We start from the raw sequence: 26088 nt of genomic DNA on the forward strand, positions 1-26088 counted from the left end.
GGCACATTATTTGTAAAATAAAGATTTTTTTTATTATTATTAATTCATTTAGAATGAACTCAAGTACTGCACTGTACATTTTTAACGTACGTGTACTTGAGGATTTCCAATGTATGCTACTTTCTGCTTCTACTCGATTTTTAGAGGGAAATATTGTACTTTTTACTTCACTGCATTAATTTGACACTTATAATTACTAGTTACATAATATATTTAGATGATATGATGCTATAGCCTACTAGTAATCTACTCTTTAGTATACAACAACAACATGTACTGCTCTGACATGTCAGTCATGTTTGTGATAAAACAACATAAAATAATATTCTATAATAATAACAGTGTGAAATTACCTATTTTGTATAAAATAGTATTTATATCTTTTTTTTATATATATATATATATACATGAATTTAAATTAGCCTCACATTTATCAGCTGCAATATTACAACACATACATTAATGATTATATTTCCGATAATATAAAATACATTATTCTGATATATGAGTACTTCAAAATTTTGCTGGTTATACTTCTGACTTTTAATTAGGTAATGTTTAATTATTGTACTTTTACTTACGTTAAGAAAAGGATTTGAGTACTTCTTCCACCAAAAACTACCAACTACCAATCTATTCAGAGAAAGGAATTATTTAGTGTACTGTCACTTTAAGACTTTATCGCTTGCGCTTTTGGGCTCTATCGCTTTCCGTTGTTTCAGGAAGCGTTCGTGTTTGTGCAGTGTGTTGATCTGCGCCACTGGTTAAAGACATTTAGTGTTTAACGTTGACTAAATTAACGTATAACAATGTCTGGGGGAACTCGTCTAGAGAATGCAAACCCCATGATCTTCCAGAGGTCCGGTGAGCGGCTGCTGAAAGAGACGGACGAGGACGAAGACGTCCATGACCCCATCGACGACAGGGAAATATTCGATATCCTGTTTTTAACCTGAGCTGCTGGTTTTACTGACAGATGACACACGTGCTTCATCAAATGCATATAAGTCATAAGTCATATGTATAGCTGTTGCAATCTAACATTAAAATATGGGCCTAGAAAGCAGCTACAATAAGTAAAAGTGTACATCACTACTATTGCAGCAAGGCTGATTTTAATTTATATAAATGTTATGCATGTTTTTATATACTGGGGGTCATTACAGTCTGACTGGTAGACTGGTAGATTTGAGTTATTAATTAGAATTTTCAAAGTAACTAGTATCTAACATTATCAATAATGTACTTCGTTTCTGTCCACCACTGCATGCCAGGCTAATGTAAACATTTAGTTATATACATAATGATATTTTCCAGCTTATTTTATTACATTTTTAGCTGTTTGTTTATATCTTGTAAACATCATTTTTAAATTCACAATGATTAATTGATTAGTTGATTAGTTAGTTTATCGCAGCTTCTTAAAGCTTCATATCTTTGTAATTTGAACGTCTTTTAAGTTTATGCAGTTTGAAGATGTCACCTTGGGTTCTGTGACCTTGTGTGTTGTTTTATATTCTTTAACTAAAGTTACATCTGATCAGAACCATCAACGACCCGGAGCATCCTCTGTCTCTGGAGGAACTCAATGTCGTGGAGCAAGTCCGAGTCAAGGTATGCTCCTTTAAATGTGTCTTTTGGTGGGATTTGTAGTTTTACTAAAGGCTGAATGCAAAATACTCCATAATAGACTTACAAATATTCTAATTTAGGGAAGAAACAGTTCAACTTGACCATCATTCATCCATCATTCTGTCCCTCGTTGACCTGACAGAGACCATCTCAATTGTTTTTTATTTTTCTCAGGTTAATGATGCAGAGAGCACTGTGGGTATTGAGTTCACACCCACCATCCCCCACTGCAGCATGGCAACACTCATTGGTCTGTCAATCAAAGTGAAGCTGCTACGCTCCCTGCCAGACAGGTTCAAAGTATGTGTGTGTGTGTGTGTGTGTGTGTGTGTGTGTTGCACATTTAACATCCCCTCCTTTTGATTATGTGTTAGTTCATATGAACAACTGTGTGTTAGTGTATTGTTGTTTCATGTCAGTCTAAATGATGTGTGTTGTCTTGTTTCTCCTCAGATTGACGTCAACATCACTCCCGGGACTCACGCCTCAGAGGAAGCAGGTATATGTCGTGCAGAGACGTGATGGGATATTAGATCATACTGTAGTTACTGCTTATTAAACGTGAGGACTTGATTGCATGTTTGTTTAAATGTTCTTCCTGATTTGGTTTGTTTGGTGCAGTGAACAAACAGCTGGCAGACAAAGAGAGAGTCGCTGCAGCTCTGGAGAACTCCTCGCTGCTGGAGGTGGTCAACCAGTGCCTGTCCACCAGGAGCATCTGAGCAGCCAATCAGCTTTGTCGTCTTCTGCTTCCTGCCACTGATTAGCCAATCGTGTTTGGCTCTGTCTTTGACAACTGAGATGTCTCTGCCACGCTCTCTACCCAGCCATCACTAATCATGTGTGAATAGCTGCAACTGGTGGAAAACTGGAAATCAAAGACAGGATCACACCAAGACCTGATCCGGTGCTTCCTGCAGAAGAGGAAACTCTATCCTTCAACGTGTCCGCCTGCAGAGAGTAGAACCTGTTAATCATCAAGCAGAATAGTTCAGCTTATACTTTTATCTGTGAAGTTTGGGGTCGTCGGTGTGAAAAAGCCACGTTGTTCAGTGTAATTCCTGTTTTATATTATTAAATCTGCATTCTAACATATTCAATTTCTCACTTTTACAATAATATTTGGACTCAACAGCTGCAGCAACCCCCCCGCCCTGTATATAATATGATGCTTTTGACATTTCATGAAAAATGTACAGATCAGAAATTAAAATGATACATGTGTGTGTGTGTGTGTGTGTGTGTGTGTGTGTGTGTGTGTGTGTGTGTGTGTGTGTGTGTGTGTGTGTGTTCAAGATCTTTTATTTTGTTTAGGGATACAAAGAAAACAACACAACATACATTGAACATGAGTGGTAGTGGTCTTGATTGGAACAATTTATGAATGACAAAACACTCACACTGCTGGAAACATACATCTGAAATGCCGACAGTATAAATCTAATATTGAAATAAAATCTTATCTCGTTCATCAATGCATCATGACCAACAGCTGTTTTGTGGGAAATCTAATGTAACTTGAATAACGTATTTAATGCAGCAGGTGACTCAGAGCTGTAGATGGGGGTGTTTTAAGTGATGTAAACAGTTTTAACTGGTTTAATGTACTTATGATGAGAGTAATGCAAAAGCAAGATTGACTGTCCTCAGATATCCACACGTGTTCATCCTGCAGGAGGCGCCCTGTCCCTGCAAATCCCGAGGAGGTTGATAATGTGCCCACCCACCTCCATGAACTCAAGCATCTAGACTTTCCTTTAGCTCTTATATAACCAGACAAGCTCACTTAGATCTTACACAAATAAAGAAGGTAATACTGACACATATCTCTTAAGTGATGTACATTATACAAACATAAAGACGGATTAAAATCTCTCTGAAAAGCCACTTTGACTAATAAATGGTTGCTTTACAGAAGCCTAGTACACAACATAAATATGATATCTAGCTCTGTTCCTTTAAAAAAGGCACGTATTGTAAGTCACTTTGGACTTTAGTGTCTGCCATATAAATTTAATTTTAATTAAAGTATGATCAGTTATTGTGTGGCCTTTATTTTAGTGAATACAATAGTTGCACAGATGCTTATGTAATCCCATTGATGGCAGTCTTGACTAAGTGTGTATTAGGTCTCACTCAAATGCACCAATATATATATATATATATATATATATATATATATATATAAACACTATTAACCATTGCGCCTCTACATACGTATTATTAGGCTTTATTTTGTCTACTTATTATATTTGATGTATTTTAAGGGGATACATAATTGTTGTTTCTTAAGATAGACTTCGGATTTTATTTTCTTGTTCCACATCTGGAAACATTGCATCACTGCTGAAACCCCGGATAAGAGAAGCAGCCGGCACAGCTGCATTAGCCGAACCCAGAGCCGTGCATACACAGGGTGCAATCAACCAAAACAAGTCAAAGAGGAACCATAGAGATGAGCAAGAAGCCAGGACAGGACAGCAGACAGACTGTAGGCTGCAGTATGACAGGACAGCAGACAGACTGTAGGCTACAGTATGACAGGACAGCAGACAGACTGTAGGCTGCAGTATGACAGGACAGCAGACAGACTGTAGGCTACAGTATGACAGGACAGGAGACAGACTGTAGGCTACAGTATGACAGGACAGCAGACAGACTGTAGGCTACAGTATGACAGGACAGCAGACAGACTGTAGGCTACAGTATGACAGGACAGCAGACAGACTGTAGGCTACAGTATGACAGGACAGCAGACAGACTGTAGGCTGCAGTATGACAGGACAGCAGACAGACTGTAGGCTGCAGTATGACAGGACAGGAGACAGACTGTAGGCTACAGTATGACAGGACAGCAGACAGACTGTAGGCTACAGTATGACAGGACAGCAGACAGACTGTAGGCTGCAGTATGACAGGACAGCAGACAGACTGTAGGCTACAGTATGACAGGACAGCAGACAGACTGTAGGCTACAGTATGACAGGACAGCAGACAGACTGTAGGCTACAGTATGACAGGACAGCAGACAGACTGTAGGCTACAGTATGACAGGACAGCAGACAGACTGTAGGCTACAGTATGACAGGACAGGAGACAGACTGTAGGCTACAGTATGACAGGACAGCAGACAGACTGTAGGCTACAGTATGACAGGACAGCAGACAGACTGTAGGCTACAGTATGACAGGACAGCAGACAGACTGTAGGCTACAGTATGACAGGACAGGAGACAGACTGTAGGCTACAGTATGACAGGACAGCAGACAGACTGTAGGCTACAGTATGACAGGACAGCAGACAGACTGTAGGCTGCAGTATGACAGGACAGGAGACAGACTGTAGGCTACAGTATGACAGGACAGCAGACAGACTGTAGGCTACAGTATGACAGGACAGCAGACAGACTGTAGGCTACAGTATGACAGGACAGCAGACAGACTGTAGGCTACAGTATGACAGGACAGCAGACAGACTGTAGGCTGCAGTATGACAGGACAGGAGACAGACTGTAGGCTACAGTATGACAGGACAGCAGACAGACTGTAGGCTACAGTATGACAGGACAGCAGACAGACTGTAGGCTGCAGTATGACAGGACAGGAGACAGACTGTAGGCTACAGTATGACAGGACAGCAGACAGACTGTAGGCTACAGTATGACAGGACAGCAGACAGACTGTAGGCTGCAGTATGACAGGACAGCAGACAGACTGTAGGCTGCAGTATGACAGGACAGCAGACAGACTGTAGGCTGCAGTATGACAGGACAGCAGACAGACTGTAGGCTGCAGTATGACAGGACAGGAGACAGACTGTAGGCTACAGTATGACAGGACAGCAGACAGACTGTAGGCTACAGTATGACAGGACAGGAGACAGACTGTAGGCTACAGTATGACAGGACAGCAGACAGACTGTAGGCTACAGTATGACAGGACAGCAGACAGACTGTAGGCTACAGTATGACAGGTCAGCAGACAGACTGTAGGCTACAGTATGACAGGTCAGCAGACAGACTGTAGGCTACAGTATGACAGGACAGCAGACAGACTGTAGGCTACAGTATGACAGGACAGCAGACAGACTGTAGGCTACAGTATGACGGCAACAGAGACACTTTTCCAAATGTAATGCAGTAGCCTACTGACAAACACATACAAATACTAAGTCATTTACAATAATCTGAAGTTGTTGCTATAGCAGTACATGGAGCTATAATGAGCTATTTTGTTGTTGTACAAAATGGGTGAGATATTATATACTTTCTTCATGTCTCCTCCTCCTGAAAGTCACTTCCTCCCTCTGTAGGAGAGACTTGGCTCAACCCCGTGCATGTCTGGCTCTGGATGAGTCCGTTTAGCTGGCCTGCCTGCCTGCCACTTCTCTGCAGACTTCAGGATTGGCTGCACGGAGCTCCTCAACACCAACCGCAGCATATTGAAGATTATTATCCGTGCACCACCTTTTATACTTCCAGAGGTACGTGAAGCAAACAGTCTCTTTAGTTCCGTGGAAGTTTTGTGTTCGTGTGCGTGTGTGGAAAATAGCTTCTGTGAAGCGGAAACCGTGAGACTCGAGTTCGGTTTACAAGCAAAAACAAGTTGTCATCTTCCAGAAAGCAGCTGGGAGTGATTCCAGTAGTGATGGCGAATGAATTGAGACGAAGTGTTTACTTCACCGTGTAAAGAAGCATTTAGTCGGTTTACAAAACGTCCTGCAGACTCGCACAAGCTCTGGCAGGGGTTTGGGCAACAGGCCAAGGTTTGTTCTTTCTTCCACGCACAAATGATGGTCAATGTGAGTGTTGTATCCACAGCTTGTCTTTTAAAACTCCCTGTGTTTTTATAAACTAGTCGTTTGTTGTGAGCGTGGAGCCTGCAGTCGAGATGAACACAAGGCATGTGTTTTGAGTTGTGTTGTTGCCAAGAGAGCTGCGGAGAGAGGAGAGAGAGAGGAGAGAGAGAGAGCTGAGGGAACACACTGCAGTGTTCTCACATATTTGGGTTTTCTTTCCGAAGACTTTTGTAGGGAGTAGGGACCACACACACACACATACACATACACACACACACACACACACACACACACACACACACACACACACACACACACACACACACACACACACACACACACACAAACTGTAAGTGTGTGTGTGTGTGTGTGTGTGTGTGTAACCTGTTTGACAGAATGCCACTTCGCTGGAAGCAGTCCTCTCTGCACTTACAGAGACACACATTCTCTGAGTCCGAGCTACTTCTGTAAACATTTAGTTTATAGAGAAATGTTTGCTTGGAGTCATCACATGCTGCCATGACACTAATCTGATGGGTGACAGAATCATTGAAATGCATTCCTCTTCAGAGGCCTGTCCATTCATCTTCTTACATGTCTGCTGATACTGCAGCGGGCCTTACTGGACTGTTGAAGTTACAACTCGCTGCCTCTGTAGCCGGAGAGACTTTTATATATTGTGTTCGACTGTGTGTTGTGAAGTGGCACGATGTGAGAGATGCTACTTCTAGTCTAGGGCGGGGGAAATAAGAATCATAAGGTAAAGAAGAATATTCTTTCTGATATCTGTGTGTTAACATGTGACAAACAACATTCCATATAATGTTAATGTGTGTATATAAAGATGCCCATCATCTGATGCCATGGCAATCAGCTAATCCACACCTGACATACAGTACATGGAACATTACATGATACACATTAATATACATTCAATACTGTACATATCATTTCATTAATAAAAACTAGCACAGCCTCTTCTGCATGCCTCTGCATATTGTTTTTAAAGGATGATGTAATCCTGATGATTTGAAATAGATTTACACAAGTTATTTCTGAGTGTGTGTCATATATGACTGACGAGTGTGTGACCACAGTGACGTGTGTGTGTGACTTGTCCCAGGACGGTTACTTTGTCATGATTCTGGTTTCACAAGCAGAAATGTGGTTCTTAAATCAAACAGATTTAATCCATTTAAAGTGAACATGATTTGCAAAACTGGACCCACGAGCGTGAATGGTCAGAAGGTTTCGCTGAGCCTCGTTCAGCCAACAACCTTCACAGTGTGCAGTTGGTATTGCTATGTAAGGTTCTGCTCAGCAGAAGCAGTTTGAGGCTCAGTTTAATTTAAAGAAGGTAGCAGGTCGTTTCACTTCATCTTATGAGATTGAGACGTATTATAAGAGGATCCTCGAGCAGAAGATGGAAGTGTTTGGGGGCATGTTTGGATGACAGGTGTCTCCGCTCATGCACAGACTGAAACCTTATCTCAGGCCACGAACAATACGTATAAACGCTGATGTTCCTCTCAGTCCGTGGGTCGTACGACACTGCGAGTTGACCTTATCGAGCTCTTTCCGAGGAATTAGATGCAATAATAAGAAGTCTATGTTTAGACGTGTGGTCTGCATCTGTTTCTTCATATTTGGTCCGAGCTGGTTCCTGTGCTGGCCGTCCCCCAGCAGCAGCTCTGTGCAGATGCTGGTCAGTCATTCTTGGATCTCATCGTCACTTTATTTTTGGGTTTCATTTAAAGGTTGAGGTTTTGGGTCGTTGCTAAGCAGAGGAGAGCCTTGTTTATGCGATCGTGTTGCCTCTGGTTGTGTTCTCATTCATGTGCTTTGTCACAGAACTAGTTTTAGTTCGTTGTAGCTCTGAGTTCTTGGCATTCCTCAAGAGCTCTGTGGGATGAACCCAGAGCTGGTTAGGAAGCGAGGGGCTGGGTGAATCTCAGCCACGTCTCCCCGCACTGCCATTTACTCAAACGCATCTTCCTTTACATTGAATTGAGACATGTTCTAAAGAGCATCCCATCAAACCAGCAGATGAGCCACGTGAGAAGAATAGCAAAACCTTAAAGCGTGTTTTGCGTTCAGAGAATAGCATGTGCATTTGTTCAGCGTGTGTGTGGAGTAGTGGACTCATAATGCGACACTGTGCTCCCTCTTTAGGCTCAGCTCTGTTTCCTGTGTGAAGCATGTGATCATGACATCGCTCTGTCCGTCCAACACAGAAACTCATGACATGCGCCTCGTGTGTCGAGAGAGCAGAAAGTCAAAGTCATCAATAGCTATAACTGAAACACAAAGGATGTATGTGGTCAGTGCGTCCGAGAATCGTAAAAATACTTAGTGTCAGATTTAAATTCAAAGAGATGTAAAAGCTAAGAGGAGCTGGCTGTTGCTTATTTGTATTCCCCCGAGCACTGCATCTTTGAAAGTACTGATCTTCTTGTTATTTGAATACCAGAATAATGACTCGTGAATATAATCTAATGCATTCTCGGTTAAAAAGCTTCGAGCACAGCCAGAAGAATTCTCAAATATGAACAAAGTAAAAAGGAATTTTGAATAAAATAGTTTTCACACAGTTGAAGGATTTGAAGGACATTTTGTGGCATCTGTGTTTGGTCTACAGTATATGAGTCATACGTGGTGTGATGTGTGATCACAAAGCATCTTAAGTGACTGACGAGCCTGCAGGCGAGCTGCACTAATGTCCATGTGACTGTGACGATGGGGGACATTTCAATTCTCTTTTTCTGTCTCCTGTCTTCTTGTGTAGTCGTTTAGGATGATGAATCTAATCACTGTTTGATATTTAGACGTGCTACCATGATGACATTACTCCATCGGGTCTGCTGAGACACGGGGACTGATGATGCCACCGGGTAACAAAGAGGGAATATTGAGACACAACCCTCCTGCGACACCAGGCTGTAGTTTTGATATGGCGGAAACTGGAGAAGTGAACAGTTCTGACATTCAATGATATTTGATATTGTTGCCCTTGCCACGATACTGTTCAGCGTTTACTGATGCAAATTGCCCTGAAAATAGAAATTGTGACGTGATACTCGTGTTAAAGAAATAGTTTGTCACTCAGATCAATTCCTGTTACATTTGATGTCAGGACGGTTAGCTTAGCTTAGCGCAAAGACTGGAAACAGGGCGCAACCGCTAGCATGGCTCCGTCAAAATGTAACCTCCGCCCTCCGGCACCCACAAGCGAACACATTTATCTCATGTTCGTTTTTTACATTCAAAGTGTGAAGTTGTCTTGCCGTCTAACTCGCTGCCAGAAGGTGACTCAGCAGATTTCACCAAAATGTTGCACACTTCCTTTAAAGCTGACTTATTGATTAACTTACTGTCGTCTCAGCCTGAATTGCTGACTCATGAATGCAGGATGTAATGTGGTCAGGGCATCGTACCAAAGAAGAAAACTGCATTTCAGCAAAGAGTCTCACACACTGAATACGCTAATAATCGCTTGACATTTGTGCATCAACAATCAGAAAGTTATTAGTCTTGCTAAATTGCTACGCGTGCATGGCATTGTAATAAAAGGTGTTTCTGTTAATTTGTCCAACCAACCGAATTAAACTATTAAACGCTTTTTAATAATAATAATAATAATAATAATAATCTTTATTTGTATAGCACCTTTCATACAAGAATTGCAGCCCAAAGTGCTTCACAGCAAAAACATAACAATTAGACAGAAGAGCATTTACAGTACAATAATCACAGTGTTGATGTACATGAGTGTGAAATAGCATTAAAAATAATATAAAATATCAGAATTAAAATAGTGTAAAATAGCAGAATTAAAATATAAAATAGAAGAAATAAAATAGCAGAATTAAAATAGTAAAAAATAGCAGAATTAAAATAGTATAGAATAGCAGAATTAAAATAGTATAAATAGCAGAATTAAAATAGTATAAATAGCAGAATTAAAATAGTATAAATAGCAGAATTAAAATATAAAATAGCAGAAATAAAATAGCAGAATTAAAATAATATAAAATAGCAGAATTAAAATAGTATAAATAGCAGAATTAAAATAGTATAAATAGCAGAATTAAAATAGTATAAATAGCAGAATTAAAATATAAAATAGCAGAAATAAAATAGCAGAATTAAAATAGTAAAAAATAGCAGAATTAAAATAGTATAGAATAGCAGAATTAAAATAATATAAAATAGCAGAATTAAAATAATATAAAATAGCAGAATTTAAATAGTATAAAATAGCAGAATTAAAATAATATAAAATAACAGAATTAAAATAATATAAAATAGCAGAATTAAAATAGTATAAATAGCAGAATTAAAATAGCAGAATTAAAATATAAAATAGAAGAAATAAAATAGCAGAATTAAAATAGTAAAAAATAGCAGAATTAAAATAGTATAGAATAGCAGAATTAAAATAGTATAAATAGCAGAATTAAAATAGTATAAATAGCAGAATTAAAATAGTATAAATAGCAGAATTAAAATATAAAATAGCAGAAATAAAATAGCAGAATTAAAATAATATAAAATAGCAGAATTAAAATAGTATAAATAGCAGAATTAAAATAGTATAAATAGCAGAATTAAAATAGTATAAATAGCAGAATTAAAATATAAAATGGCAGAAATAAAATAGCAGAATTAAAATAGTAAAAAATAGCAGAATTAAAATAGTATAGAATAGCAGAATTAAAATAATATAAAATAGCAGAATTAAAATAATATAAAATAGCAGAATTTAAATAGTATAAAATAGCAGAATTAAAATAATATAAAATAACAGAATTAAAATAATATAAAATAGCAGAATTAAAATAGTATAAATAGCAGAATTAAAATAGCAGAATTAAAATAGTATAAATAGCAGAATTAAAATAGTGTAAAATAGCAGAATTAAAATAGCAGAATTAAAATGGTATAAATGGCAGAATTAAAATAGTATAAATAACATTGGACATCATGTCTAGTTTCCGTATCTGTGCTGTACTTAACGACCTCCTGAAACCACATTCATCACCATTCTTGTAAATGTTTTAAACAGAGCCATATTTTGAAAGCATGAGATCAACAATGGGCCCTGTGGCCTTTCACAATAAAGGTAATGAATTTAGGGAACAATCCTAATTTCTGAGAAATGAACATATTATTTTTTAAATCTTTTTTACGGGGAAGTATGTTTCAGCTTTTAGATGTTTGTTTCAATCTCAGTCATTTTCAGTATCAGTTCCAGTACCTGCGAAGAATCAAAATGCTCTTTTAGCTTTACATGAAGTTCCTGTTGTTGTTTTGTGTCGAGGCTCGCTGCTGATTCAACAGAGTGAGCGTTTCTTTCATGATGCAGGAGCCAGTTGCCGTGGCCTCTGCGGGGAACACTGGCCTTTTTATGGTTAACTGAAGTAACAGCTCAGACACGTTTCTTCCTCTCCCTCACTGGAAACTGGAGCATGGTAAAGAAAAACAGCTGAGGACAGAGGAGAGAGCCAAGGTGTCTCTTTAAGATGCAGCTCTGGTGCTGTAGCTGGCTGGAGAGAAGAAACGAGAGAGAGAGTATTGAAGTGCAGCCGATGGTGGGTTGGCAGGCCGCCGCTGACTGTGTTGCGAGGCAGGAAGTGTGACACTGAGTGCACAGGAAGTGGCTGCTGTGGAGCTATGCTAACCCTTTCGTCCAGCAGCTTTCGGGTCTGGGATCAATTCACTTTGAGTGAAATAGAAGCTGTTTCTAATTCTCCAACAATACATCAAAGGGGATGACTTTCCTTTTTTCTTTATATGCATTTGATGTGTGGAGCCCTGCGTGTGACTAATGTAGAGTGAAGGCAAGGAAATCCACTTTCTAAGGTGAATTGCGAAACTTGAATAGGAATCAATACAGAAAAGTGCAACAGCAGCGTGCACACATTTGCTTCTGTGATCTTTCCTGATTTCCCCTCTTTTCCCCATCGTGTCGCCTTATTTGTCCCTCCTCTTCTTCAGTACTTGCTGCCTCCTTTCTATTCATCTTTTACTTTTCCAGTGCGTGCATGCCTTCACACACTGTCAAAATGATAACTTGTTTCTCATGCTACACAACAGATGAGTGAACCGTCACTCCTCTGCGCTGACGTCAGTCTCATCCTTCTGACATTATGGGCTCTCCTTTCTTTACTCTTCCCAGAGTCCACAGAGGAAGTACAGAGTGAGAGTGGCAATGATCTCACACACATTGTGGTCCTTTAGATTCAATTAAAAAGAAATCATGAAGACGAGGATGGTGGATCTTGTTGCTGTTTGGTCGAGTGGATTTCTGCGCTTTTCAAAGCAAATTTGCTTTTGAGAAGAATGTTGATTTTTATACATTTTTACACATTATACATTTTTTAAAACGGGCATTTGCTGTGTAGTATTGTGTGGAAATACTGGTGCATTACTGTGTTTTAAGTTTTAAAAATGAAGAGTAATTATTATGCATTTCTTAAAACAGTGAAGTTTTATGCATTTCTCACCGAGACAAACAATAATACACAAAGATGTAAAAATGTACAGCATGAATCCTCTTTTATCAGATATAATAAGGGATTGTAAAGCAGCCTACAGTCTGTAGGTTACATCTGTACCTGCATGTCTGTAATGATCTCCTCAGAAATCTGAAACGTGTTTGATTTATATTTTTGCCACTTTGTAAAACCGTAATACAGATTTAAATGTAATCCCAAATGGGAACCCCGGCACCCCTCCCCCTCCCCCAGGTGGGGAACTGAAAAAGAGGAAGTGGCGTGTGCTGTGTATATAAGGTTTGTGTGTGTTGAAGTGGGACTTCTCTGAATGTGAAATGTGAGTTTAGAGGAAGAGGAATCAAGAAGTTCCACTCCACTGCATAATCTTCTCTCTTCTCTGAAAGATGTTTTAGATTCTGCTAATCTTCTGTTTGCAGCTGTATGTGGCTGCTCTTCACATTTTGCAGTTGTATGAGGAATGAACTCCGGTGCTTCTTCTACTGTCTTCTCAACGTACTGCTGATTCTTCTATGGACACAGATTGAGTAAGTAGTGATGATAACTTTCCACTGACCGATTTTCACAATGTTGTAGAAGGAGAAACAAAACGGCACTCGATGTTATATTTATGTGTCAGCAGGTAGAAACGGGGAAGGTGGTTGTGTTGCATGTTGTTCCATACCTTTACATCTGGTTACACAGCACATATATCAAGAGAGGGTACACACACACACACACACACACACTTCTTGTCAGAAAGAAATCCCTCTGTGAACGTCTTCGTCACAAAATGTTACTTTCTTTATATGAAGAATGTTCAAGAGGTAAAATTAACCCGCTGAGTCGAAGTCTAAAACAACAGCAATAGAAGCACATCTGTTGCCAGATACAGCTGGTGTGTGTGTGTGTGTGTGTGTGTGTGTGTGTGTGTGTGTGTGTGTGTGTGTGTGAGCAAGTGCATGTGAACGCACCACAGGATGTTAGCTTAGCCACTCAGCACTGTTCCTGCACAGCAGACACATTTATCAGAACCCCGGGCTACATTCAGAACGTCTAAAATTACCTTTTCTCTAAGCTCACGGTGACGATGGACTCAGATGTTGAGCTGTTGGAGGACGAGCAGCACTCTGCATGATCTCAGGAGACGGACGTGCCGCTAGACTTTTAATGTTGTTAATTGTTGAATTAATGAAGCTGTGTTTGATTTGTCTTGTTGCTTCTGGAACCTTAACGTTTACTATTGAGCTGTCAAAGTGTTTGGGCGTGATGGGAGGTTTCTACTAACATACCCACTCCCACCCATCATCGCCCCTGTGGAAACCACAACATGTTTCTGCTTAGAACCGCACTCTTCTTTTTGTGGGTGTGTGTGTGTGTGTGTGTGTGTGTGTGTGTGTGTGTGTGTGTGTGTGTGTGTGTATATGCCCTCTAATGAGGTCGAGGATCACGGGAGGTTCAGAGCACGATGAAGAAACCTTTTGATGGCCATTTGTAAACTGAAACATGTGTTAGCATAATTCAGTGTGTGTGTTTGTCTTGATGGTTTCTCTTCAAAGGATCTACACCCTCTTCTCTCTCTCTCTACTCTCTCGCTCTCTCTCTCTCGCTCTCTCTCCCCTCTCTAACCCCCTCTACTGTGTCTCTCTCTCTGTCTCTCTCTCTACTCTCTCTCTACTCTCTCTCTACTCTCTCTCTGTCTCTCTCTCTGTCTCTCTGTCTCTCTACTCTCTCTCTGTCTCTCTCTCTCTCTACTCTCTCTCTGTCTCTCTCTCTCTCTCTCTACTCTCTCGCTCTCTCTCTCTCTCTCTCTCTCCCCTCTCTAACCCCCTCTACTGTGTCTCTCTCTCTGTCTCTCTCTCTACTCTCTCTCTACTCTCTCTCTACTCTCTCTCTGTCTCTCTCTCTGTCTCTCTGTCTCTCTACTCTCTCTCTGTCTCTCTCTCTCTCTACTCTCTCTCTGTCTCTCTCTCTGTCTCTCTGTCTCTCTACTCTCTCTCTGTCTCTCTGTCTCTACTCTCTCTCTCTCTCTCTCTCTCTCTCTCTCTCTCTCTCTCTCTCTCTCTCTCTCTCTCTCCCTCTACTACTTCTCTGTCTCTACTCTCTCTCTCTCTTGCTCTCTCTCCCCCTCTACTACTACCTCTCTGTCTCTCTCTGTCTCTGTCTCTCTCTCTCTCTCCCCCTCTACTACTACTTCTCTCTCTCTGTCTCTGTCTCTGTCTCTGTCTCTGTCTCTGTCTGTCTCTGTCTCTCTCTCTCTCCCCCTCTACTACTACTTCTCTGTCTCTCTCTCTCTCTCTCCCCCCCCCTCTACTACTACTTCTCTCCCTCTCTCTCTGTGAAAGGAGCCATTGTGAATGCTTAGCTAATATTAGGCTGTGTGAGTAAAGGATTGATGGAGAGAGAGAAGTTGTGTCGTGCATTTTAAATTTCAACACACAGGCCCGTGTCCTTGTTGATCTGCATTCACTCCGAGCTGCTTCAGTATCATCAGCAAATCTTGCACCAACTGACGGTGAGCTCATTAATCGGCTCCGTTTGCAGTTCCTAGTCCTTTTTTTATACTTTGGTGAAGAACGTTATAAAAATAGTTTTCTAAAGGGTGAAAATGACAACTGTCAGCCACACACGACCAAAGAGGGGTTTTCCATTACAGTCCTCCAATTCTGCTATTGTGTCAGAGTCATTTCATCACCGCTGCAGGAAATGAGTCGATGTGCAGCTCTCTATATCCGGATCTAAACTGTTGAAGTCATATTTAAACACATTTCTTCATAGACTTCAGTAAGACTTGACAGTTTTCAGCCCATGTTATGATCAGACTACCTTTTTAAAATCCCTTTCTTAGTGTAATCAGTATAATGCACTGACGTGGTGCAGAAACATCTGCCTACCACAGAGGGTTCAGTCATAGGAGTTGGCCAAATAGAAACATCTGTAGTTGCACAGTGGAAACATGCAAGTGTGCATTTGGCTTTAAATCTTCAAATCTGCCAGCGTGGCTTCAAAAGCTTGTGTGGAGAACGTGTCTGGTGTCAGTGAAGTTCCGCTGAAGCTCGTTTCATGTGCTTTAACTGGAATATGACTTAAATAATTGAAGAGTCGTGTCTTAGTCATTTACTTAAGTAATATATGTTGGTTCACACGTGCAAAGAATCGGCTACTTATCATAAAATGACTGCTTGGAGATATCGGCTGTTATTTCAGTCTCTGTTCTAGAACTTAAGATTAATATATGAATGGTTTGTATCTTCTCACGAGAAGCTCCAGATATGTTTCCTGTGAAATTGTACCTTCTACATCCTGTATAGATTATGCTTTTATTAATTGAATTATAGTGAACAATGTTAAGGCTCTCCAAACTGACACATGCAGACATCGTACGTAGCGTGTTTAAGCTCTGATACTGCAGTTTCCTGTTTATTGGCTCTCCCTCAGTGTTCAAGCTTATGTTCTGTGGTGTTCTTCCATCAACGTCTACATTGGGAAATGACTGCTGGTCATGTAAACGGCTTATCTTTTAATAAAACCTTCACTGGTCCATGAATTATTATAATGTGGGTCATTCTGCATCGGGGGTTAAGTTAGTACTTAGTATGTGATTTGCATCATATTCTGTGTAAGCCACAGCACGTATAAAACCTTGTGTGTGTGTGCAGCGGGGCCTTTAGCTAAATGCTACGTATAGCTTGACAACATGCAGGAACGAGGAATGCTAACATGCTAATGTCATCGTGGCACTAGAGGTGAAGTCAGGAGATCACCACACGTGAGAGGTTAACCTCTCACACGTTGGTGTCATGTAAGAAGTGAGGCCGGCGGCTCGGGTGTGCCTAGTTCAAGCTACTAGTACCAGGAGTCTAATGAAGAGCAGTTGTGCTCGAAACGTCAGGTGCGATAAATATCGTTGGAGCCCTGCAGCGTGCAAGATGTTTATTCCATTGTCATGTTTTAAACTACCAGACATTGAAGTTGGTTCGACACAGCATACACCTCGTGGTGCAGCAGAAGAGAGCGGTGAATGCGGCATGCGGTGAGGAGCAGTGGGAGTTAGTTGAGTCAAAATCAGGGATCGGATGATAACGAAAGGTCACTGGGTGAAACTGGCAGAGACTGAAAAAAAAGCTGAGATGCAAGGAGGAACGTAAAGACGGTGTAAACATGTGAATAGAGCAGGCATGAAGAAGAGTGCAGTGTGGGGGGAAACGAAGCAGTGATGCACGATTGAGAGGTGAATGTGAAAACGATGCGTAGCTTAGATGTAGAGGTATCATCATCCTGGCAGGCGGATGGCTGCGGTGCTGGAGCCGCGTGGTGACTTCCTGTTTGTCAGCAGCATACAGGAAGTAATAGGCCTCTAGAGGATGGTATGACTGTGTGTGTGTGTGTGTGTGTGACTTAAAATAAAGTGTGAGGCCTAGCTGTGTGAGGGGAAACGGGCTGATGTCAGTGTGAATTTGAATGAGTGAGAGTCTTTAATATGCTTCACAGTATTCTACCTGACGTCTAGGATCTAAGTGCAGTTAGTTCTTGTCCTCAGAGATGGAACAGGTTGCATTCATGTTGTAGAGCTGATGCTGCGGGCCTGCAGGTGGTGTACAGGTTAGGTTCACCTTCATGAATAACAATAACCAGTATGCATTGTTTATAGCACTGATGCATCTTTGCCACTTAAAGTAGTCACAATACCACCAAATAAAATGGGTGATAGAGAAGTACTTATATTTGTACTCTGAATTCATGTGTACTGATGCGTGCACCAGACCATGCAGTTGAGAGGAGGAAGTGCTGTGTGGGACGTCTCGTATCGGTAATGGGGTTTAACAGAATGTTGTTGTTTTTTAGGCTGTAAAAAGCAGGTTTTTACTATTTTTAATCAAAGTTTTTTTGTGTTCAGATAGTTCTATACGTTATGCAGTGATAGTCTACAGGAGAGATCACGAGAAGTCTCTCAGTCACGCCATTTTCCCACATTGCCAGTTGATTTGTTGTTTAACTATTGTTGCATCTCCAGTGTCAAACCTGCTGCTGCACTGCTCTCTGTGGGTCGGAGTCTTCATGCATGTTGCACATCTGGCCACAGACACACACACACAGACACACACACACACACAGACACAGACACACACACACACAGACACACACACACACAGACACACAGACAGAGTGAGTTATGTGAGCAAGTTGCTTTTGCGTCAGCTCAGTTACTCTTTAAGCTTGTCTGCATGTAAGTCTGGCTTGTGTCAGCTGGATGATAGAATGTGTCCTTAAAGCCACACTCGACTCAATGTTTTGAAGTTGTTTTAGGGAACTTAACAGTCCAGTTCCTGTTAGATTTAATTTATTGTACGTCTTGTAATTTCCTGTGAGCGAGTTATTTGTTGTTCATCACATGTTTGCACCGTGTCTGTAGTGTATCAGTCACTCAAGTGTTTGACTTTATTGTGAACACACCCTGTATAATATATTATATATATATATATATATATATATATATATATATATATATAGAGATAGATATAGATATATATATATAGATATATATATATATATATATATATATATATATATATATATATATATATATATATATATATATATTAATATATATATATATATATATATATATATATATATATATATATAATAATATAATAATAAATAAAGTTCTGTTTCACCACTTGGTGCCATCTCAGCTGTTCCTACTTGTACGCCCTGATTTGTTTAACAGGATAAAACCTGGATGAAGCTCAGTGTGATCGGCTGAGATCCCTTTTAATCAATTAAAAAAGAAAACAACCAAGCTATATTGTGCAAACGCATTTAGGGAAGTGAAATTAACTATTTTGACCACTGCTTCCCGTGCACAAAATGTATTGACTTGGTATTCACAGAGAAAAGTTCATGATCACTTCAACACCATCGATGCATCTCGCTGCCTTTAGAGGAAGCTGTTCACTTAATATGAGCTGAGAACCACGGCTCGTCTCTGGAGGACTAAAGGTTTGCATGAGTGAGGTAGAAACTTTCTGTACTGTACGTGGAAAGATAACGATGAAGTTTTGGTTTGTGGGGAAACCCTGGAAGTCTCTGAAGGACCCCCCCCCCCCCCTGTCTGCTAAGAAATCTTCAAATACTAATTTATATTGTTCCATTTGATTAAGTGTGTGTGTGTGTGTTCTGTCCTTCAGGGTGCAGAGCCCAGTGCAGACAGAGTAAAGTGGATCGAGGAAGATGCCACCCCCCTCCTCCCCCACCACCCCCAGGGCCTCCCCCTCCTCCAACCTTTGCTGCTGTAAGTCATTCTAGCTGTCTCTCTCAGGTCTGTCCTCGTGACCCTGCTCAGCAGAGACATCTTGTGGACAGATCCCATCATAACGTATCTTCTCCTGTGTGTTCTCTTTGATCCTCGATGCTCTCCGCTCATCATCTCCTTATTATGGCTTTAAAATCGACTTAACACACAAAGATAAATTAAGTCACAAGTTGTTTTTCCTCTTTCTGTTTTCTGCAGCTGTACTCTCAGTGACTTCCTGTATGTGTGTGTGTGTGTGTTTCAGGCCAACACAGAGAAGCCAAATCTTGGCCGTTCAGAGAAGGTTGGAAGAAACGCTCTGTTGACCGATATCACTAAAGGCTCCAGATTAAAGAAAGCTGTCACCAATGACCGCAGTGGACCCACACTGGACAGTAAGTCAGGACATCTTTAATAGCACTCATTATTATCTTCACTGTCCCCAGAGAGGAAAGTTAGTTTGGAGCCAGCTTGGCCACACTAACATAGTCACATGGCTCAGTTTAAAACAACAGGGAAATAAAACGACAATAAGTCACTATGACACAGAGAACACCCGACTGAGGGAGAGATGGTTAGAGGACGAGTGACACTCCATGATTAATGAGCCGGAGCGCCCACATCACATGTTTATATCCATGTGCAGCGACACAGAGTGTATTGTTTAGAAAATGGATCCTGGAAATGAACAATTCATTATAATATTTTGTGTCTATTCCCCTCAGCACCCAGAGGAGGAGGAGGAGGAGGCGGAGGAGGAGGTGGAGGAGGTAGCGGAGGAGGTGGAGGAGGAAGCGGAGGAGGTGGTGGAGGAGGAGGAGGAGGAGGTGGTGGAGGAGGTGGTGGAGGTTTAGGAGGCCTGTTTGCGGGAGGGATGCCAAAACTGAGGTCTGCAGCAAACAAAAATGGTAAAAGAACATTTATTTCATAAATTAAAGTTTGCATGTTCTCATGTTTTCTACTACGTGCTCCAGTTTCCTCCCACAGTGCAAAGATGTACAGGTTAGGTTAATGCTCGCGTGTCTGTCTCTATGATTGACTGGCGATTGGTCGGGTGCACCGCGCCTCTCGCCCACATTCAGCTGGGATTGGCTGCAGCCTCCCATGCTGCTACTATCAGAGTGAGAACAGACTGCTGCAACGCGTCTGATTGTTTGGACGGTGAATTGATTGACCTCCATTTCTCGTGCTTATACGTTGGAAATCCAGAGTATCTACGTAGTTACTGACGCTAATGTCGTTAGCAGCAGCTCGTGCAGATGATGTGATGTTTGGACACACAAATATCTGATCTGATCGATTGCAAATAAAGATTAAAGATTTGAGAAATGCATAATTAAAGTTATTATCTCCTTGTCTCTTCTCCAGACTCTGGACCCAGCCGAGGACCCGTGCTCCCACCAGGAGGCCGCTCTTGTGGGCCCACCCCCTTCGGAGGAGGCGGAGGCTCCGCTGGCCCGCCTAAACTCCCAGGAGCCCCTGCTGGTGTCCGCAGCAATGTCCCTGATCTTCCCAGGGGCCGACCAAATCTGTCATCCAGGCAAGACACTCCAGGAGGCCCCCCTCCTCCTGTACCCAACACACCTCGACCAAACCAGAACTTCCAGTCTCGTGGGGGCCCACCTCCGCCGCCTGTCCCCACAGGACCCAGGCCCAGCACAGGACCTTCACCTCCTAGTGTTCCACCAGGGAGGCACGGAACTCTCCCTCTCCCACCAGGAGGCTCCTCAGTTGGGCCAAGACAAGGATTCTCCGCACCTCTTCCACCCCCCCCAAACAGCAGCCGACCTTCCTTACCGCCCGCCCCCGGAGGGAGGCCTCCACTTCCTGACGACAGACCCCCACCACCACCAGCTCCTGTGGGAGGTCATCGGCCATCTATGCCCCGCGATGTGCCACCTCCTCCCCCCTCTGTCAACGCCAAGCCTCCCTCCTCTATCTCTTCCTCCTCCTCCTCCTCCTCTCGTCCCTCAGTTGGTGGGGGTGCGCCTCCTCTCCCGCCGGGACGACCTGGCCCCCCTCCTCTCCCCCCCACCCCGGCTGGAGGGGACGACCACAACACCCCTCGTCTGCCCCAAAGGAACATGTCACTCAACAGGTACTGGTGAAGCCTCATCTGTTTCTGCCATTAATCCGTACGAGTTAAGTTTGAAGTGGACGACTCGACGCAGCGTATCAGGCCTCAGATCTGCCAAACTGCTTCTTCTGTTTATTCAATTATTACTACAAATATTGTAAGCTATAAAAATGTGTTTGTCCTTTGCCAGCCACGGTCTAGCTCCGCCACATGGTCGGACAGGATCTCTCCCTCCTCCACCAAACGAGAGACCTCCGTCTCTTGGAAGGAACCCCTCCTCCACACGCACAGGTGAACAGCCGTGATTGATGATCAGCTCACTGTTTCATATGAACCGTATGAACCAGATGAGACGGGTTCAGATGCAGTCTGTGCCTCTCAGGTCAGTCTCTGGGAATAATGCCCGATAGCTGTTCTTCAGCTAATGTTTTTATTTCTACCTCCTGTAGGGCCTCTTCCTCCCCCTCCTCCCACAGGTCGTAGCGTGGGTGGGGGCAGTGTGAGGTCATCACCAGCTCCTTCTCCTATTGGTCGGCCCGGCCCGGGACCTGGCAGTAGACCTCCCCTCCCTCCGGACAGGCCGGGTGTAGGAGGGGCCCCTCCTCCTCCACCTCCCATGGGCAACGGCTTCCAAAACTCTCACCACAACCAGATACAGGGTAAGAGAAGGTGCTAACATGGCATCATCGAGCAATCACAAGAACGTGTGTTGTAATGAGTACACAAGGTAAATTATGGGACATAAGAATCTAGATGTCACCAGAGAAGCAAAAGCACATACAAAATAAAACCCCTTTAGCAAAACAGAAGTCTTCTATATAAAGCCATGTGTGCCACTTGTAAGTTTGCAGGCAGATGGTAAACTTGTGGAGGATTGACGGTCTCTGTCAGAGTGGACTCTCCCAGTTTCTACAAGAGAAATCCTCAGTGTTGTTTTTACCACATGAGTTCCAGTGTGTTCAACTAATGCAGCCAAACCCACTGACCTCCCGTCTGTGTTGTTTTTATCCCATTGAACCCAGGGAGGAAGAAATGTCAGTGGAATCTAAATGTCCGCCTCTAGAAAAATCTGATTTTAATCACATCTGTTGAAGTCACAATAATCTGGGACTCACGAGTTCTTTTCAACAGATTTTAGACACAAATACTTGCGCTCGGTATGTAGCCAAGTTAAAAGGTGCTGACTGAAATATATAAAAACAGTGGGAGAAGTTGGAATACAAATTATTCCTGTTTACGTATAGTTTGATCAGATATTTCCTGATTTATTATTTTTGTATTTTACATAAAAATGTCTTTTTTTAAATTTGAGAAATTACTGAGTAGACTTTTTCTTTATCTTGAAATTAGTAAAAATAGTTTATTTTACATTTCGAATTTTTATTTATTATTTTCATATAAAATTAATTAAAACAAATAAATATATATATTTTTTAAAATAATTTCTGGTATCAAATTGGCACAAAAATAACAAATGAAGTCATCAGAAAAGTTTCCCAATTTAATTGACTTTAAATCCTCTAAAGGTTGCTCTGCTCTTCTGTGTTCTAGATTAACCTATTGACCTTTTATTTAAGTTACTTATCTGTCTTTGCCTCGTGTGAAATCAGAAGAATCCTGTTTGATGTGCCTCGTGTTTGAATCGTGGGAGTTCTGACCCACTTACCTCTGACTGATCTCGTGCTTTCAGAATATGGCTCTGATAGTTTAAAACATTTACAACAATGGTGATGAATGTGGTTTCAGGAGGTCGTTAAGTACGGCACAGATACAGAAACTAGGCATGATCTCCAATGTTATTTATACTATTTTAATTCTGCTATTTCATACTATTCTAATTCTATTTTATATTTTAATTCTGATATTTTATATTTTAATTCTGATATTTTATATTTTAATTCTGATATTTTATATTTTAATTCTGATATTTTATATTATTTTAATTCTGGTATTTTATATTTTAATTATTTTATATTTTAATTATGCTATTTTATACTATTTTAATTATGCTATTTTATACTATTTGTAATGCTACTTCAGACTCATTTACATCAACACTGATTATTGTACTGTAAATGCTCTTCTGTCTAATCTTGTACAATGTTTTTGGTGTAAATTGTGCTGCAATTCTTGTATAAAAGGTGCTATACAAATAAAGCTTATTATTATTATTATTATTATTATTATTATTATTATTATTATTATTATTATTATTACTGACCTCCATTTCTCTCTAAAAGCAGACGAGTGGGAGAATAGGTTCACGTTCCATCCAGTGTCGGACCTTCCTCCACCTGAGCCATACGTGTCCTTCCAGAAGACCTACCCCAGCAAGATTGGTCACACGGATGGCAAAAGTCAGTCTGACACACACACACACACACACACACACACACACACACACACACACACACACACACACACACACACACACACACACACAACTTGTATCTCATCTCAAAAATGAAGGATGAAATCACATTGTATTTGTTCAAACATGAACATTTCATCAAAGATAATGGCATCATATGTCTTCAGGCCAGCTGGACTGTGACACGGTGCCACCTGGTGGAAGAAAGCTAAATCTACTCCTCTGTGTCTTTGCCTCTTTCCAGGTTCTGGTAAAAAGGAGAGAGGAGCTCCCCCTCTTCCTCCTATACCCAGGTGAAGAAGAGATGGCAGCAACCACAAGCCCTGGACCTACTTTTCCTCTGTCTCTCTCTCGCTCTCGCTCTCTCTCTGTTTTGCGCTCATTATGCTTTTACCTGCGGCACGTAAAATGGACCTGAAGTATGGTGGACCAACGTTCAGTGCCTCTGTAGCAGCAACATGTCAGCATTCAAAGACCAAGTCCTGTTTATACTCCGGTACACTGTGTTCAGATAAAAAGTCGTACCTCTTCAGGCGCTTGGAAGAATGTGTTTGGCAACCGGGCGAGACGAAGGCTTTGTTGACCCGGTTGCTGTGACACAGATAACAGTATTTCCATGAAACTAATCCACATTGACTTTATTCCATTGACCAACGTTTTCATCCTTTGCTTACGGTTGATAGATTCCATCATGTAGATTGCTTGCTAGATATTATATTTTACCAACCAGCTACAGTTTTATAATGAATACAAACTCTTACTTGACGAATAAACCAGCATTTGGCATGTAGCTTGTGTGACTTTGCCACCGCATTATATAAAGCTAAATCAACATGTTATGGCAATATTGATGTCAACCTTGGAGTCCAACGGTTAGTGCAGGGCTTATAATGCAATCAATCAGCTTGTTCAAGTGCGTCGACCAGCTGTCTTCTTTTGCGCCAGTGTTTCCCTCGTGCCTTCTTCTATTCAGGATTGTATCTTCAGGCTGCTTACGAGAGTTAAGGGAATTAGCCTTTTGTGCCTTAAATTATGTGTGTGTGTGTGTGTGTGTGTGTGTGTGTGTGTGTGTGTGTGTTTAGCTGGATTGGATCACCTGCTGATGTAAATGTAAAAACAGAAGCAATACAGCAGCTCGATTTGAATTAGAAAACGTAGTAAAGCAAAGTGTCTTAATTACAACATCAATGCATAGACAGACATGGAACCAAACTAAAAATGGCCGCAACCATCGCTGCATCAAACGTCAGGGGGAATGCAGGTGTTTAATTTGCCAAAGCCACATGTGCCTTCACCGTATGTATTTACATCTGTGTGTTTCTGTTGGAACCACTGAATGGTACTTTTCATTTGCTCGTTAAATGTGACGTGAGCATGCATTTAATGTTTATGATTGATGTTTTAAAGGACATTGTGTGGCGTTATGGCAGCATTGGTTTACAATAGAAGTGATTCTCATTTTGCTGTTTTGTTAAAAGCTGTGTTGACTTTCTATGAAGGACTTGTGTATGTATCTTTATGATTTAATCAAGTGGTATCGAAGGACTGTGTCATTTTAAGTTATGTGTCAGAACTGTGCAGTATTATGTTGTGTTGCTTCACCCAGCACTGCTTTGAATGGTCTTTTGTATGCGTGATGTATTATTATCATGTGTTGGTCAAAGAAAGATTTTCCTAAAGACAATCATATGGAAGAAAACCTATTTACATCAATAAATAAAATGCTTTAAGATGCTTTATGTGCTCTACCCGGAGTGACATGTGCTTTTATTGGACGAGACAGATACTTGTGCACAAAGGACGATCATTGGATCACAAACAAGCAGATAAAGTGAATTATTTTGTATTATTAAACAATATGCAACATGTACATGTATGTGCAATAAAGCTGGACAATACATTGATTCAACAGTGTCATGATATATTGGGATATTGGCTTTTGTGTTGTGATATAGCGTAACTGCTGTCATTTATAGAAATCAATCATTGATTATTTCTTGATTTTCCAGCCTACAAATAATCATCCCGAGCATATAGTGACAGTTTTCAATGTACGTAGGCAAGAATATGGTGTTATGTGATGTTATTGTGCAGTCATGAATGTTTCATAGTTGTTGGTTGGAGGCCCCTGCTCAGGTTTATAAGGGACTTCATAAATAATTTTTAAGGCCGCCAGGTTCTTTGTAGCCCATGCAGCTGTACGAGCATTTACAATAAGAAATCTGACTGTTTTCTCTGCTGACACACACACACACACACACACACACACACACACACACACGTGAAATGATCTCACAGGTATGCAGAGGTTGCGTACAGTCACTGTTTGATATTGTACAGTTCTCCCATAATTAAACATGCCTCAATTAAAGTTATTGTTAACATACTTTTGCTGTGATGGCCGAGTGAATCCTGCTCACAG

General features: G+C 41.2%; 2 protein-coding genes across 3 annotated transcripts; both read left to right on the top strand.

Moving 5' to 3' along the window:
* Positions 1–689: 689 nt before the first annotated feature.
* ciao2b (cytosolic iron-sulfur assembly component 2B) lies at positions 690–3108 on the top strand. The gene is made up of 5 exons (XM_029449148.1): positions 690–936; positions 1535–1614; positions 1807–1932; positions 2086–2131; positions 2254–3108. The coding sequence occupies exons 1-5, from the start codon at positions 810–812 to the stop codon at positions 2352–2354; spliced, it is 480 nt and encodes a 159-aa protein (XP_029305008.1). The 5' UTR covers positions 690–809; the 3' UTR covers positions 2355–3108.
* A 2853-nt stretch (positions 3109–5961) lies between these two features.
* Positions 5962–25571, top strand: wipf1b (WAS/WASL interacting protein family, member 1b). Of its 2 annotated transcripts, none has more exons than XM_029450510.1 (9): positions 5962–6114; positions 19115–19218; positions 19484–19613; positions 19944–20126; positions 20587–21316; positions 21486–21586; positions 21745–21954; positions 23536–23652; positions 23911–25571. In XM_029450510.1, the coding sequence occupies exons 1-9, from the start codon at positions 5982–5984 to the stop codon at positions 23961–23963; spliced, it is 1761 nt and encodes a 586-aa protein (XP_029306370.1). In that variant the 5' UTR covers positions 5962–5981; the 3' UTR covers positions 23964–25571. The 2 variants fall into 2 exon arrangements, with proteins under 2 accessions (XP_029306370.1, XP_029306371.1); XM_029450511.1 differs by having other exon boundaries at positions 5963–6114; positions 23539–23652.
* Positions 25572–26088: the final 517 nt, after the last annotated feature.

The sequence above is a fragment of the Cottoperca gobio genome, chromosome 15 (assembly GCF_900634415.1).
Source record: "Cottoperca gobio chromosome 15, fCotGob3.1, whole genome shotgun sequence".
NCBI lineage: Eukaryota > Metazoa > Chordata > Actinopteri > Perciformes > Bovichtidae > Cottoperca > Cottoperca gobio.

Bases quoted from the DNA above. Each gene is read 5' to 3' on its own strand.
- ciao2b (XM_029449148.1), top strand. From the start codon at position 810: ATGTCTGGGGGAACTCGTCTAGAGAATGCAAACCCCATGATCTTCCAG. The intron at 937-1,534 runs ATATCCTGTTTT...AACTAAAGTTAC, and splicing joins CGACGACAGGGAAATATTCG to ATCTGATCAGAACCATCAAC. The intron at 1,615-1,806 runs GTATGCTCCTTT...TATTTTTCTCAG, and splicing joins TGGAGCAAGTCCGAGTCAAG to GTTAATGATGCAGAGAGCAC.
- wipf1b (XM_029450510.1), top strand. From the start codon at position 5,982: ATGAGTCCGTTTAGCTGGCCTGCCTGCCTGCCACTTCTCTGCAGACTT. The intron at 21,587-21,744 runs GTGAACAGCCGT...TACCTCCTGTAG, and splicing joins CCCCTCCTCCACACGCACAG to GGCCTCTTCCTCCCCCTCCT. The intron at 23,653-23,910 runs GTCAGTCTGACA...GCCTCTTTCCAG, and splicing joins TGGTCACACGGATGGCAAAA to GTTCTGGTAAAAAGGAGAGA.